Genomic DNA, 14,976 nt, shown 5'->3' on the forward strand with positions numbered 1-14,976 from the left:
GAATGACCAGGGCTGGAGATGGCTACACCAGGCTGAACCAATTCCCAGTGAGAGGAGATGCAAATGCTAGAAATGTCACCTCTGTTGCTTCAGCCAGGGTTATAAAAAGAAACAGGAGACTTCCTCCCTGGGGCATCATCTGTTAATTACCATTCACAAAAGTGCTGTTTTAGAAGTATGTAGTACAATTCTTTACCCTTTAGGGGATGGGAGGGGAAAACAACTTCCAAATCATTTCAAACGGCAAAGTGATTTGTTGTCCAACTCAGAAGAGCTTGAGAGTCATCTTTCCTGTCTGGAAAGGCGGGGCTCCAGCAGCCTATATACAATGTTACTGAGTCCCTTGTATTTCAGTCTTGACTCTTCCTTTCCTGCCTCCAGAGAGCGAATGTTTAAACATTGCGAATTGTCACACCACCTTTTAACCCAGCCATGCTGGTTACATTATTTCCCTCTGTCAAGTACTGCCGACAGGATACCTGCAGATAGAGCATTCCCGATGCTTCCAATCTGCCTGGCCTCTGTGAAACACTGGTGTCTGAAGCAAAGAGTAAACTTGTAAAATGTGACCTCCTTCCCCAGCACACAAAGTAGCATCCTACCAACACAGCCTTTGTCAGACGCCAAGCTGTGCAGTGATCAGGGTATGTTCTTAATGGAATGTTAAGAATGTGTTGGGCACCTAGGTCCTAAAGTTGAGCCCAAAACTCATTTGGATAAAATGTTCCTCATGTCAAAGGGCAACAGTACCCAGAGGGGAAAAGGTATGACCTTCAGAGTCAGGTGGGGTCCCGGCTGATTCTAAAGACTTGGGGATAAGTCCAGCATGATCATGTGATAGCCTTGGCCCCCCATAAAATCTGCAGAACATTTAGGCCAGGAGTAACTACATCAAAACCCTTTGTAATTTCTATAAGGATGGGTTCTATAAATTGACTGAAAAGAACGATTCTTTGATAAAGGGGGATGGGAGAATCCAGTGTTGGGAAAGTCTTTAACTACACAGTTAGGGTAAAAGGCAGCAGGTTAGTAAGCATGCCCACTCGCAGACTTCCGGCAGACAACAGGTAGTGATTGCGTTTCTTTCCTTGAAGAACAGCCCTATGGTTCCCCTGGTGCCTATGTGTGAGCAGTGCTCCTTCACCTGCTCCTCAGAAGGGCGCTGTTAGGGAACATATTCAGAATATGCTGCTCTAGAGCCTGCCATAGATCTGACCAAAAACACCACACACACACACACACACACACACACACACACACACACACGTCCCCCAAGGGCCATGTATTAAAGGTCTGTGCCCTGGTTACTAAAAGGCCTTTGGGATCCAAAGATTCCAAATTTGGGTCAAAGGTCATTGGGTCAATTACAGGGCACTGTGGAACCTGGTCTCCTCCTCACCTGTTTCCTCGTCATGAGCTGCACGGTTCTGTGCCATCACATCCTCTCTCTGGGACAGACTGCCTGCCAGTGGCCCAAAAGTAACTGAGTCAACAGATAGTGGCCTACAACCTCCCAAACGGTGAGCCAACCTCCGCATGGCTATTCGTCACAGCAACAGAAAGCTTATAACCACAGAACGTCTACATCCTGCTGGCCACAGGGAGGAAGGCTGGTGTATCCATGGAGAACTGGCTCCTACTTCTCACTGTGACCATCGACTACTGACAGCCACAGTTCTGAAGACTCAAGGTGCTTCAAGGCTGGTTCCCCTGGGCACTCTAGGGCAACTTCCACGGTTGCCAGGATTCCTTAAAATTCTCTGAGCACGGTAGAAGCATCACACCAACCCGTCTGCCTGTCCCTGCTGCCATCTTCCTGGTCGGCATGGCCTTCTCAGGAGGACACAGTCTTTCTGCATCTGGAGCTACTCTAATTCAGCATAGCCTCATCTTACGTAATTACATCTACAACAATCCATTCCTGCTAGGTCTCAAGTCCAAGACCAATGGCCAACTGAGGTGCCATTTAGCATAATAAAGCAGACCCCTGTCTGCCCGCTTCTCCCAGCATCCCTCAGTTCCCTGTTACAGGGTATGGTTGGCACACACACACACACACACACACACACACACACACACACACACACACACCCCGATAACCTGAACTCTGCAGCCCATGTTCTGCCGGCCACGTTCAGCCTGGACTCTTTCCTCAGCCTGCTTTCTCCCTTACATCTACAACAAAAACCTCTCTCCATTCTCTAGGGCTGACTGTCCTCTGATTTCATTTTTGTGTTCACTTTTGAAGAGGGCCCATTCTGCAATTCCAGGAGGCCATAAGGAGGAGGCGCTGTTCACCCAGGTACACCCTACAAGAGCAAGAGAAAAAAGTGCCACAAAAGTACGTGACTGCTGCCGACTCTTCCTGGAGAGTCTGTCTGTCCATCCCAGAAAAGGGGCATCAACAGACTACAATCCCACAAGAGCAAGAGAAAAAGGTATGTCTTTGAAAGGCCCATCAGAAGCTCAAAAGATTCCCTACTAACAGCCACTGGTATCCTGGGCCCAGACATCTGGACAGTGGCTGATTTGCTACCCAAGCTGCTAGCCTGGCAAAGAGATTGTGCTTCTTCTGGTCAAGAAATACATTATCAGACATCTGGACAGAGCTGATATTGAAGCTGCTAGCCCAGTGCCAAATACATTATACCTCAGAGCCTCGAGCAAAGTTCTAAGTGTTTGGTCAGGGGTGCAAAGGGGTCGGTGAGGAGGAACTTAAAACAGGAATCAGCCAAGTCACTGAGCAGAAAGGACTGCATGTGTCCCTGCTGCTGTCCTGTCCATCCCCCAAGGAGCCATCCCACTCAGACCCTGAAAGCTAAGTCACAGCACCCGACTGATCCCAGGGCGAGAACCCAGCTTCTACAAAAGGAGTGGGAAAGCGTCTCCTTGGCTTGTCTGGAGGGTGCTCAGTACGGTGACAGGGGTCTTCCTGGCCATCATCTGCTGGCTGCCCTTCACGCAAAGATGGATAGTGGCACCTTCCTCATTACCCCGAGGTGCCGAGATGGTTGTCGGGGTGCAGCCCACTTTGAATGCTTCAGTGCCCCACCCCCCCAACCACTGCTGCCATGGTTTGCTAACAAGGTCGGCTTACTGGGAGCACTGGTGTGTCCGTGTGTCTATTAGAGGTTCCTGGCGGATTAGCTGAGGGGGAAGACCCACCCTGGATATGGACAGCTCCATCCCAGGGACTCGGGTCCCAACCTGAAGAACAAAAGGGGCTGAGCACCAACACTCATTTCTCTTTCTGATTCCTCATGAAGACACTATGTGACCAGCCATCAAGCTGTCCCCGTCGTGAGGGACCACGCCCCTTTTGAGCTATTACCTGAAATAATCCATCTTCAGGTCCTTGTCAGATATTCAATAACAGCAACGGGAAAACGAATATATTCCATTAAGGCAGAGATCATTATCCCAATCTATAGAGGAGAACACTGAGGCTTATGGAATTCCTGTGGGAGTGAGGTTTGCTAAGTGGCAGAGACGTGGAGGGTGGTCCTCCCCCTTCTCAGTCCATTCACCCACTGTGAGAACAAAGAAGCTGAGAGGCAGAGGAGAAGGCGTAGGTGCCAGTGCCCTTTCCCATGGGAGGAGCTGCTGTCTCGGGTTCTTGGGAAATTTTTTCCACCACTCCTTCCAGCCCAGGGTCCTGCTGGCCTGTCCCGGAGGTAATCATGTGCCAATCAGCATGCCTGCTGGTCAGCTCCAGTCCCAAACCCTGGTGAGCATTACTCTGTCCTTTAACACAGACTGTGACGGGTTCTGGCAGGTCTGACCTTAAGCTCTCTGTTCTTCTGATGTTAACAGAAGTGGGGACTCCGAACAGGAATCGGGGTTCATTCTGCAGTACTTAATAGAAGCCCTTGTTTTGTTAACAGACATGACTGACTCTAGGGGTAAGTTTTTGGCTCTTTTAAAACTCCCAGAATTGGGGAACAGGATGTTGGCAGCACAGTACTCCTGTCCTGCGGCCTTTCTCAATGCTTTGCTGAGAAAGCACCTAGGGAGGACCTCTGTGAGCTGTGGGCCTCACACAAGTCACAGTTACAGTCCCCACTGGACAGAGCAATCGCCACAACCACAGCTCACAGTGGTCCCCCCTCTACTCCTTCCTGCACAGCCTTGTAAAGCAGACTGCACTGGACTAGGGAGAGCCAGCTTCTGAGTGAGATCAGCAACTAGCAAGCCCTCGTCAGAAGGCTCCCTACACCTTTCCAAGCTGTCTTCACAGCTCCTGCCTACCTGGGACCACAAAGTAGACATTTCAGTTTATTAATCATTGGGTTGATGAGTGAAAATCAGTGTTCTAGGCACGTAGATGCTTACAAATCCTCTATTATACTCTCGGTTTGTTTGTTTTAATTCTATCATGATTTAAGAACATGAATCCTTTGAATCAAGGGTAAGACTGAATTCCTCCATACCCTCCCGTGACATTGCAATCCCAAGTGCTAAAGTTCTACACTCTAGAGTCTAGAGCTTTGAAAGTGTTTGTCGTCTCTGGCTAAACACGCAGCATTAAGCCCCAGGCCACCCCAGGGATAGCCTCGCTCAGTACGAACTGGCATGCAATTATCTAAACTACTCCCACAAACAGAAGGGTTGGGAAGCCCTGATCAAGGCTTTGTTCCTGGAAGTCTCAGAAAAATCAGGCAAAAACAAAACCACAGCACGGTAATTTGTAAACAAAAAAATTACCAGTACGTTTGTGATTCCCACACAGTGCCAAGCACTGAGCAGAAGATTCTAGGTTCAGTATCTGCTGAAAAAATTTAAGTTAGGCGTATGCATAGTTAGGGATGCTACAGATGCCCAAAGAGGCCAGAAGAGGGCGTTAGATCCTTGGCTCTGAAATTCCAGGCAGTTAGGAACGGCCCAGTGTAGATGCCAGGGACCAACTTGGGTCCTCTGCAAGAGCAGTACATGCTCTTAACCACTGAGCCATCTCTCCAGCCCTGAAAGTTTTGTTTTAAAATTTACCACAGACCACACTCATACGACGGGTTTAGCTTTTGTTTTCTTTTGTGGTGCTGGGGAATGGGACTCAGGGCTTCCTGTATGCTGGCAAAAACAGTCAACTGAGCTACAACCACAGCCCTGTAGTCAGAAGTGGGAAGCAGACGGTAATCCCGAGGGACAGTCATATCAGATTTCCTCTTCCCCTTAGGCACTTTTTTAATGTTTTTATTTTAATTATATGTGTATATATGTATTTTCTATTTTAAAGGAATTATTTATTTATTTTATGTATAGGAGTACACTGTTGCTGTCTTCAGACACACCAGAAGAGGGCATCAGATCCCATTATAGATGGTTGTGAGCCACCATGTGGTTGCTGGGAATTAACTCAGGACCTCTAGAAGAGCAGTCAGTGCTCTTAACAACAGAGCCATCTCTCCAACACCCCACCACCACCACCACCACCAAGCATTTTTGACAAACATCTTGCTATGTAGCCCAACCTGGTCTTGACATGCTGGTCCTCCTGTCTCCAACTGAGTGTGGAATTCAGGCATGAGCTGCCAAGCCTAAGTTACTCAGCAGATTCTTCAGAAACTGATTTTCCACATGCTTCCTTTGATGTGAACATTGGCACAGACCCCCAAAAGGGAAAAATGACACACAAACATGTATTCATGGGGCAGCCTACAGGGCACCATCAGCTCTCAGGAAGTCAGGAAGGAACCTGACTGGCAGTCTGGATTCCCAAGGTGGTGACAGTCCCATCCTGATGAGCTCAGTTTACTGCCCAGCTCTGAGCTCACCAATCAGCTCTGACTATACTTCCCCATGCAAATCCAGCACACTGTCACAGTTAAGGGGGTTTAGACAAGACTCCTTAAACCACCCAGACTCAGTCTCCTCAGCTCTAAAGTGGGCAGAATCTGCATCACACAAGGATATGGAATAGATAAAGCTAAGCACATACCAATGAAGGGAAGCTTTGTCCCTTTTCTCATCCACTGAGGAAGAGGAGGAGGAAGAGGAGGAGGAGAGGAGGAGGAAGAAGAGGAGGAGGAAGAAGAGGAGGAGGAAGGAGAGGAGGAAGAGAAGAGGAGGAAGAGAAGAGGAGGAAGAGAAGAGGAGGAAGAGAAGAGGAGGAAGAGAAGAGAAGAAGAGGAAGAGAAGAGAAGAGGAAGAGAAGAGGAAGAAGAGGAAGAGAAGAGGAAGAGGAGAGGAGGAAGAGAAGAGGAGGAAGGAAGAGAGGAAGAGAGAGGAAGAGAAGAGAAGAGGAAGAAGAGGAAGAGGAAGAGAAGAGGAGGAAGAGAAGAGAAGAGGAGGAAGAGAAGAGAAGAAGAGGAAGAGAAGAGAAGAGGAAGAGGGAAGAGGAAGAAGAGGGAAGAGGAGGAGGAGGAGGAGGAAGAGGAGGAAGAGGAGAAAGGGGAGGAAGAGGAGGAAGAGGAGGAAGAAGAAGAGGAAGAAGAGGAAGAAGAAGAAGAAGAAGAAGAAGAAGAGGAAGAGAAGAGGAAGAGGAGAGGAGGAAGAGAAGAGGAGGAAGAGGAGGAAGAGAAGAGGAGGAAGAGAAGAGGAAGAGAAGAAGAGGAAGAAGAGGAAGAGAGGAAGAGGAAGAGAAGAGGAAGAGAAGAGGAGGAAGAAGAGGAAGAGAAGAAGAGGAAGAAGAGGAAAAGGAGGAGGAGGAAGACAGGCAGAACAGTGCAGGCCACACAGGAAGCCTCAACTTACTCCAGGACATGGCTACCTACAGTTGGGGTGGGCCCATCAGGCTGCTGAACAGAGGAAGTGGTACATACGCATCCTGCCTCATTGAATGAGCTAGGGCAGGAGTGACTGCTGGGGAAAAAAAATGAAGGCTTGGAAAACTGGAAGAAGCAGGCATGCGGGAAGATGGCCTTGAGGAAAAAGGTAGGCTCCAGCTTTGAGGAGGTTTGGCCAAGTGCCAGGATTCCATTTTTCCACTGGGCTGTGGATGTACCTCCCAATGGTACATCTGGTAGAGCCAGACCCTGAGTTTGTCCCCTCAGCACCATCCAAACCAAAACCGAACCTCCCTCCTGCCACTTGGGTTTTGTTTTGGCTATGGACATTCTGCAGAGAAGGAAGTCCATTTGGTAAGACCTGGCCCCCAAATGATCCACCCCACAGTGCCCGACAGCATGCAAACCAGAGAGGTCAGTGGAAGCGGGAAGTGAGGGAGGAGCATGACATCTGTGGCAATGACACCTGTGGAAGAGCCATACGCTGAGGAAGGGGGCAGTAGCAACCAGGAATCACCAAAGGCCACTCTGTAAGAAATACAGAGAATTTGAGTCTGGAGGATCAGATGTAGGTCTTAGAAAGGTCTCCCCACCCAGGGAGAAGGACAGTTGAATCCAAAAGAAGAAAGGGGTCCTTTCGGAAAATACCATGTCATCCAGGATGGAGCCAAAGGTGGGTGGAATGGGGCCTGGGGCACCTGCACACCTTCTGGGCACTGAGTACATCAGACCACAGGTGCCATGATTTCCCAGGACAAGCCAAGGGACTTGAGCTAAGGCTTCTGTTGGTCACCTGGTCTGTTACAGCTCCCCAATTCTGCCATCTTAAGCACAGAGACCCAAAGACAACACAGATTGTGTGTGTAACTGTTTCCGAGGAATGGATATATAAAAGGCCAGTGGGCCACACCTTGCTGACCCATGACTGGGACACTAAGACACAGAGAGTCCAAACGAAGGCCCAGGAAGGAAGCAGGGTGACCAGGCTAAGGAGAACAGCAGGGATAAAAAGCAGAACTGGCCCACCCAGGAGACTGTGACAACAGGAAGGACAGTATCAGAGGGGTGAGGACAGCAAAGGGGTCCCACGTAGGAACCCATGAGATTTCACTACGGTGGTCACAAAAAGCCCTGCTTCCCTGGCCCACGGAGGAGGTCTTCCTTAGATCATACAAGGGTACAGGAATCTAAATAGGAAAGCAGTGTGGGCAGTGACCTGTGAGGTCACCAAGTTTGCCTCCTGGGGCTGAAGTCAATGAAAGAAACTGTAACTCTGAGTAGTGAAGGCACCAGCAGATTCCAGATTCTGAAGCCCTTAAAGCCACATCCCACATACTGGCTGAGGGTCCTCAGGCAAGCTACAACTTAACCTCTCTACACCTTAAAACAGGACTGATACACTGTCTCAGCACTGTCATAACTAGGACTCACTGAAGCCTCAAAATGCATTCCCTGTGTGTTGAATAACAGTGCAGTGTTCAAGGTCCCGCCCCAGGACTCACAGGGCAGGGTGAAAGGTAGGAGCACAAACCAAGAGCTCGCCTACCATTTATCACTGCTAGATCACGGGCTAACTTGTACCACTCAACACAGCAAGGGGTCCAATTTTATGTCTACACCTCCTGAGTTCAGCACAGTGGAGCTTTGTAATAGAAACTTTTCATAGTCAGCTCTTGAATGAATACACAATACTGAGCACCAAGACCATGCCTAGAGCCTCTTCTACATACCTGGCAAAGAAACGGAGCATCCAAGGTCGTCGGAGGTCCACTGTGTGACCTTAGACTCCTGGTCTACTCTTGGCTACGGCTGCAATCCACATCTATCTACAAAAGCACTTTATAAATGGGCCTCTTGGCAGTCAGGGTTACTACAGCCCATTTCCTTGATGGGGAGGGGTATTGGCTGGGAATGGTCACCTCAGGCAGGACAAGGCTTCCCACTTGGATAGCCTCCTGAAATCTCAAGTCCAGTGGGACCCTCCAGTTTCTCAGGTGGCACAGCTGAAAGCCGTACCTGTCCACAATCCCAGCATTTAAAGAGACAGGAGTTGGGAGGGGCAGAAACTCAAGGCCACCCTTGCCTGCAAAGCAAGTTTAAAGGGGTATGGGCTACTTGAGACCTTACTCAAAAATAAAAAGTCTGCCCTGCATTGAGGTAGCCCAGGCATTGGCTCACTCATTCATTCATGCCTGCTTCCCAAACAGGTCCATAAACAAATTCACCACCTCTTTGCAGCTAATTCTACAATTAAGTTATCCTATGCCCTCAAGCCAGACACACCCTAGCTCTTCACAGCTTGCTCGAGTACCAGCCCTGGATATGGCAGGTGCTTTTATCCTAAGCTTTAATACCGGGAGAAAACTGAGGCTGAGAGCCCAGAATTCTCAAAGCTGATCCTGGATCAGGCCAGCAGCTTATACAGTTTCTTTTTATTCTGTCTGAAAGTCCCACTGTCATCAGCCACTCCTCCTCGCCTAACTACCTGGGGTAAGGTAGTACAGGCAGCAACAGATTCTAGGGTAGCTGATGGGTGGACAAGACAGAGTCCCAAGTGGCGTCCACATCTCTTCTAGCGAGCTCACACCAGGCCTCCCATTTGTTCAGCCTGGCTCTGCCCAAGAGCCAGGATTCTGAAGCTCATGTTGCTGGAAACATGGCTCAGAGGTAACCTGGGTTTGCTGACTGCTGGGGAATTCAGTCAGGAAGGAAGGTGATGACAAGGTTAGGTAAGAATGACCATCTATCTCCCCTCAGTGTTTACAGTTTATAGCAGCACTGAGGTGGGAACAGCAAAGGGAGGAAGCAGAAACCCCTAAGTGGCCAAGAGAAGCAATCTGCCAAGAGCCTGGACTCTGCCCTGAAGGGCTGGGTGATCCTAAGCAAGTGATTTAACCAGCCTCTCCCAGACGTCCTTAGACCTGTGCCTGCCTCCATGCAATTTCCTCTTCTATGCCTGAGGCTGGTTAGTTGCTTAGAAGGGACTGCTAGCTTTTGTTTGGGGCAATATGTAGCCCAGGCTGGCCTTTATCCTCTTGCCTTCCGGCCCAGAGTGCTAAGATTACAGACAAGGTTACCATGCCTGCCTGGACCACCTGCTTTTAAAGAATAGATTCCCAGGGGGGTGCTAACTTCATTAACATCTGACAGCCTTTACCCCAAGAGCACATTTAGATACATTGGATACATTTTAGCATTCAGAAAGTTAAATACAGCCAAGGCATTTGCAAGGGTCCAAAACAAAGGTGGAAGAGCTCAAAAAGAAAGTGACTCAGAAGGGCTGATTCACCTGCCCAAGGTCACACAGTTTTTATGAAGTCACCAGCTTTCCAGCCAGGATATGGGTCCTTGTCAAATGACTTCATCTACCACAGACCACACTCTGACTGGTGCACTATACTAACTCAGGTGTTTTAAAAAGCGGCCTGTTTTTTTTTAAACAGCTCTCCCTCACTGCAGCCCTTCTAGCTGGCTCTCACACCTGAGCTCTACTCTGCGCTGTGGGTGGTTGTCTGCCAGTCAGAAGATCCTGGAAGCAGGACATGGGTTTCTGCCAGCCAGCTGTGGCCGAGATGATTTTCTTTAAAATAGAAGCTGTAAAATACATTTTCAAAATCTGCTCCCTTTTGCCTATCAATGCCCAGTGGGTCTCACTGCTCCAGCAGAGGGGCACGGCAGGGTGTAAAGTTTAATGACAGCTGGTGGCTTCCCCAGACTTAGTGTGAAGCCCCTAGCACAGGATGGCAGGATCCTGGGAGCCCTGGAAACTCTGAAAATGGAGACTAGGAAGGGTGACAAAGTTGGAGAATCAGAAAGGGAAGAAAAATGTCAGAGACTGTCAGGAAAGAGCTATGGGTTCACATGGAGTCGCTAGCCTCCTGTGCTCCCGACAAATGGTAAGGCAGTAAGAAGGCTGAAGTCAGAGGGGAAAAGTCACAGTGGCATGGCAAAGAGCCAGGCTGCAGTCCAGTCCCGGGCTGGGTTCATGGCCAAGGTGCTTCTCAGGATCAAGTCCGGTATGAGACAGTACCTCAACCATTCTGAACCTTGGAGTCTCCCTGTCTGTGAAAGAATCCACGCCCCAGGCAGCTGTAAGGGCCTAACGCCTTTGATGTCTAGTTTCCATGTACAGAGAGTAACCACTGCTTGGATTCATGGTTACTGAGCACGGACCGTAAGGCCTGACCACAGAAATGCTGCTCCCTGCTGTAGTTCAAACACTGGACAGCACAGCAATTCATTCTAATTAGTCTAAGAGTCTGTGGTTATAGCTGAACGCTGGAGGGCTTCTCTGGTACCTGTAAGGTCTGGGTTCCAGTTCCAGTATCTTCGGTGTCCAGAGGAAGACCACAAAGAGCTTTAGATCCAGGGCTTGAAGTTGTGATTTTAAAAATTTTATTTATTTGTCTATCTATGATTTATTTTCTTATTTTTGTATATCCAGGACAAACTCAATATAGGAAACCTTAAATTCACAAGAAAACGGGTAGATTTGCAACTCACTATTGTAGCACCTGTCCATCACCCGGGGAAACCAACAGGAAGGCACACGTCAGAGTGAAATAGGATTGCCTTTTAATCTCTCTATGAGCGTCTGGAGCCCACAGTCAGCAGCAAAAAGGCTTCAGAGAATCTCTTACAGAGCTGGGAAAGAATTCACAGAAAGTCCAATTTGACTGGCAGCTCAGATCCTACCCATGTTTGTTTGTTGTTTAGTTGGTTCATTTTTTTGCTAAGCAGCTTATAGAGAGAGTCCCAAGGGCCACTGGGCTTCAGAAGGTCCCGCACCAGGAAGAGGAGGGAGCAGGGCAGGCCACACCTGGGCTTTAGTGACTGTAAACAGGTGAATGTACTGTTCCAGCATCGTAAAATAACATACCTCAGGCAAAGGTCTCTCGCTGGCTACACTGACCACTCTTAAACCACTTTAACCTTCCCTCTGTCCCCTCTAGTAAGAGCTTCCAAAAGGTGGTGGTGCAAGCCTTTAATCCCAGCACTTGGAAGGCAGAGAGACAAGAAGAGCTCTGAGTTTCAGGCTAGCCTGGTCTACAGAGAGAGAGTCCAGGACAGCCAGGGCTACACAGAGATCCTGTCTGGGAAAAACAACCTGTCCTAAAGCTTACCTATCAGGCTCCCAAATGCAGGCTGTTGGGAAAGTTTGCTTTATGAGACTGTGCAGGGAGGATGCATCTTTGAGACTGGGCACATCTCAGTCTCAGTCTGTGTGTTTGGACAGAAAGGATCAATAAACCATCCTAAGGGTTCCCAGAGCTAGGACTAGCAAGTAAGCTCTGGATGTCTTCACACAGAAATGCTGATGCTCCACACAGAGTTTCCGGAGCAGTGGTGGGGGAGGGCCATCCCACTCCCAGCTCGCCGGCCCCCAGGAGACACTGGCTTATTATTAGCATAGCACCAGTTTACTACAGTGCCTATCATAACCCCCAGGACCTGTGGTAAGGCGGCTCTGCTGGCCTAGGGCTGCCCATCCACCACGGGAGAAGAAGAGCAGCACTGTCATCTGTACCCAGTATCAGTAGCTTGTCAGAGCAGTCACGAGGCTGCTACCCCAGACTCCATCCACACCCCTGCCCAAGGCCCATGCACACTTGAACTGTAACACTCCGTGGCAGCACACGTCTGATTTCATGCGCTGGGAAGCTAGCAAACTTCTGTGTAATCCTGGCTGGTCCTTCTCTTATTTCATTAACTAAGGAAGCTAGGTTTTCCAACAGGCCACAGGGAGCACGAACCCTGAACTGGAGCGTCCCAGGAAAGCAATGGCAACAGAGGCCGGTCTCCGTACCCACCCAGGCCCTCTTCCTTTAGCAGAAACAGGGGTTTTGGTTCCCTAAGTTAATGCTAGTTAATTAAGGTAGTCAGTGCTATAATTTCTCAGGAGGCTTTATTAACTAATGAGGAAGGACTCCTGCCACAGGTCTGCAGATTCCCACCTACTGCCTTGGGATTCTTCCCCAACAGGTAGGTAGTCAAACTTATCCCACACAGAACCAAGGCCACTGCCCTAGCATATAGCACTTAACTCCAGCTATTTCTCCAATAAGCAGATCTCGCGTTTTTGCTAAGATGTTCAAACCTGCAGATAACTAGCACAGCGTACGGTGTGTCTCACACCAGTTTTCTCAGAATGGAAAAGTTTCAGGCCACATTTCCTCTCTGTCCCCACATCCTAGGCCTGAACCAAGGAAATGCCAAAGGAACTTTCCATTTCTTAGGAAAACATGGTTTCCTGGGCTCCACAAACTTTCCAGAGGGGTTCCCACGTGTCTGTTACTAGTTGGGGCTCTGAGCGCAGCCCGCCCCGGCCCCACCCACTACGCCCAGCGGCCCCTCGCCCGGAGCTGGGGACGCGCGCCTCCGGGTCTGGACCGGTTTTCAGGAAGCTAGTGATCTCCACGCTCCGCTTTTTAACCGCTTCTTCCAACCCCCAACTCCCTGGCCAAAGCAGGAGCATGGTGCGTCCGTTCTGCTTAGTGCCGGGTTCGTGCACACATGTGGCCACACACTCCCTGGGCCTCTTCCCCTTTCAGATGTCCTAGTGGTTTGGGATTCTGCCCAGGAGCCCGGTATCTAATCAGAAGCAGGAAGGTGGGAGCGACCCCAATGGGGTTCCTGTGATCCGGACACAGCAAAGCTGGGCGTGCGTGGTGCCCATGATACTCACCGGGACCTCTGCAGCTGCTCCAAGGCGCTGGTGCTGCCACCCTGGCCTGACTGCTCCAAGGCGCAGTAGTTCTGCGAGTTCTGCCTGGAGAAGGCGATGGGCAGGATTCCCTGAGTGAACGAGTTGAGGCGGCCCCGACTGCCGCTCGCACTTCCGGGGGTCCCGGAACCCAAGAAGCTGGCCGGTGGCACCTGCACGTTGGTGAAGGCATCGTCCTCCTCCAGCTCCTCCTGCCCTGCGCCTCCGGGCCCGTCAGACAACTGCAGCTGAGCACCAGTGACGGCTGGGGCTGAGCGGGGCGGCTGAGATGGCTCTCCCAACACCCGGGGGACCAGGGACGGAGGCAACGGGCAAGGGTTGGAACCGGAGCCGGCGATCCACGGCGCGGCCGCGGTGCCCGGTGCTGAGAACGCGTTGCAGCCGGCGGCCAGCAGGCTGAACCGAGCTCTTGCTCCGGGCTTGGCCGCGCCGCCCTCCTCGCCGCCGCCCCACTCGTGGTCCTGCAGCGGCGGCCGTCCGTCCAGAGAAATGTTGGTGAGGAAGGACAGGGCAGCCTGGCGGCGCCGCGGGTCCATGCGCGGCTTACGGAGAGGTTCGGGCGGCGCGGTGGCGGGAGGCGGCGGCGGCTGCACCCGCCGGTGGCCGCGGCGTCCGTGCCGCCGCCGCGACTGCTGCTGCTGCTGCTGCAAGCGGCCGTGCCCGCGGTGGCGGTCGCCGCCGCCATTGTGTCCGTGTGCGGCGTCAGTTCCGCGGTGTCCGAGAAGGAGTGGCGGGTGCCGAGTGCTGGCGGCGGTGCGAGCCCCGGCGACCCGGGCTGGGCAGGGCGCGGGGCGCGGGCGGTGTGCGAGGCGGCCCTGCCCTCCCGCGGGCGGGCCATGCTCGGCCCTGGGCGCTCGGGCGCCGCTGGGACCCACACGCGCCTGGCTCACCCTCCGCGTCCGGGACCCACGCGCGCCTGGCCGGGCCCTCCGTGCCGCGCGATCACGAGCTCCGGGCCGGGCGGTCCGTATTTATAAGTGCGCGCGCCCCGCGCTCGCGCTCCAGAGCGCTCTTTGCAATAACACAGTATCACGTGTGGGGAAAGAGACCTGGGAGGAAAACAAAGCCGCAGGCGGAGGCCGCAGCGGCGGGAGGCGACCGCGCAGGAGGAGGTGAAAGAGGAGGAGGGAGGCAGAGCCCAGGCGCGTGGCGGGGCGGGGGCTCATCGGGCCCATCCCCACGGTCCCAGCTATTCCTGGGGCGCGCGGAAGCCAGGTGCTGGAGGCGAGCACGTCACCCCTGTACGCTCGGGCGGAGAGCCGCGGGTGTCTCTAGAGTCCGGTGAGCCGCAGCCCAGGCTTGTGCTCCTGGAAGAGTTATGGGGCGATCACCTGGAGCCGTTACACCTGACCCAATAACCAAATCTGGCGTTACCCATGGGCCTGGACACACCGGTTCTTGTTAACAGTTACGTGGGAGTCCTCTGTGGACAACCCCACGGAAAGTGCCGCTAATCACTGGGATGTGACCCCACTATTTCTCAGACCCAGGGGGAGGCTGCCAAGCTGTAAAGGCACCTACCTAGTTGCT

General features: G+C 51.7%; 1 protein-coding gene across 1 annotated transcript in view; it reads right to left on the reverse strand.

The window, feature by feature from the left end:
• Positions 1 to 14,734, reverse strand: part of Cables1 (Cdk5 and Abl enzyme substrate 1) — a 102,331-nt gene extending 87,597 nt beyond the window's left edge. Inside the window, 2 exon segments of the mRNA XM_032886110.1 lie at positions 13,408 to 14,038; positions 14,041 to 14,734. Of these exon segments, the coding sequence (XP_032742001.1) occupies positions 13,408 to 14,038; positions 14,041 to 14,284 (875 nt within the window). The 5' untranslated portion in view covers positions 14,285 to 14,734.
• Positions 14,735 to 14,976: the final 242 nt, after the last annotated feature.

This window comes from Rattus rattus, chromosome 15, assembly GCF_011064425.1.
Source record: "Rattus rattus isolate New Zealand chromosome 15, Rrattus_CSIRO_v1, whole genome shotgun sequence".
NCBI classification, from domain to species: domain Eukaryota; kingdom Metazoa; phylum Chordata; class Mammalia; order Rodentia; family Muridae; genus Rattus; species Rattus rattus.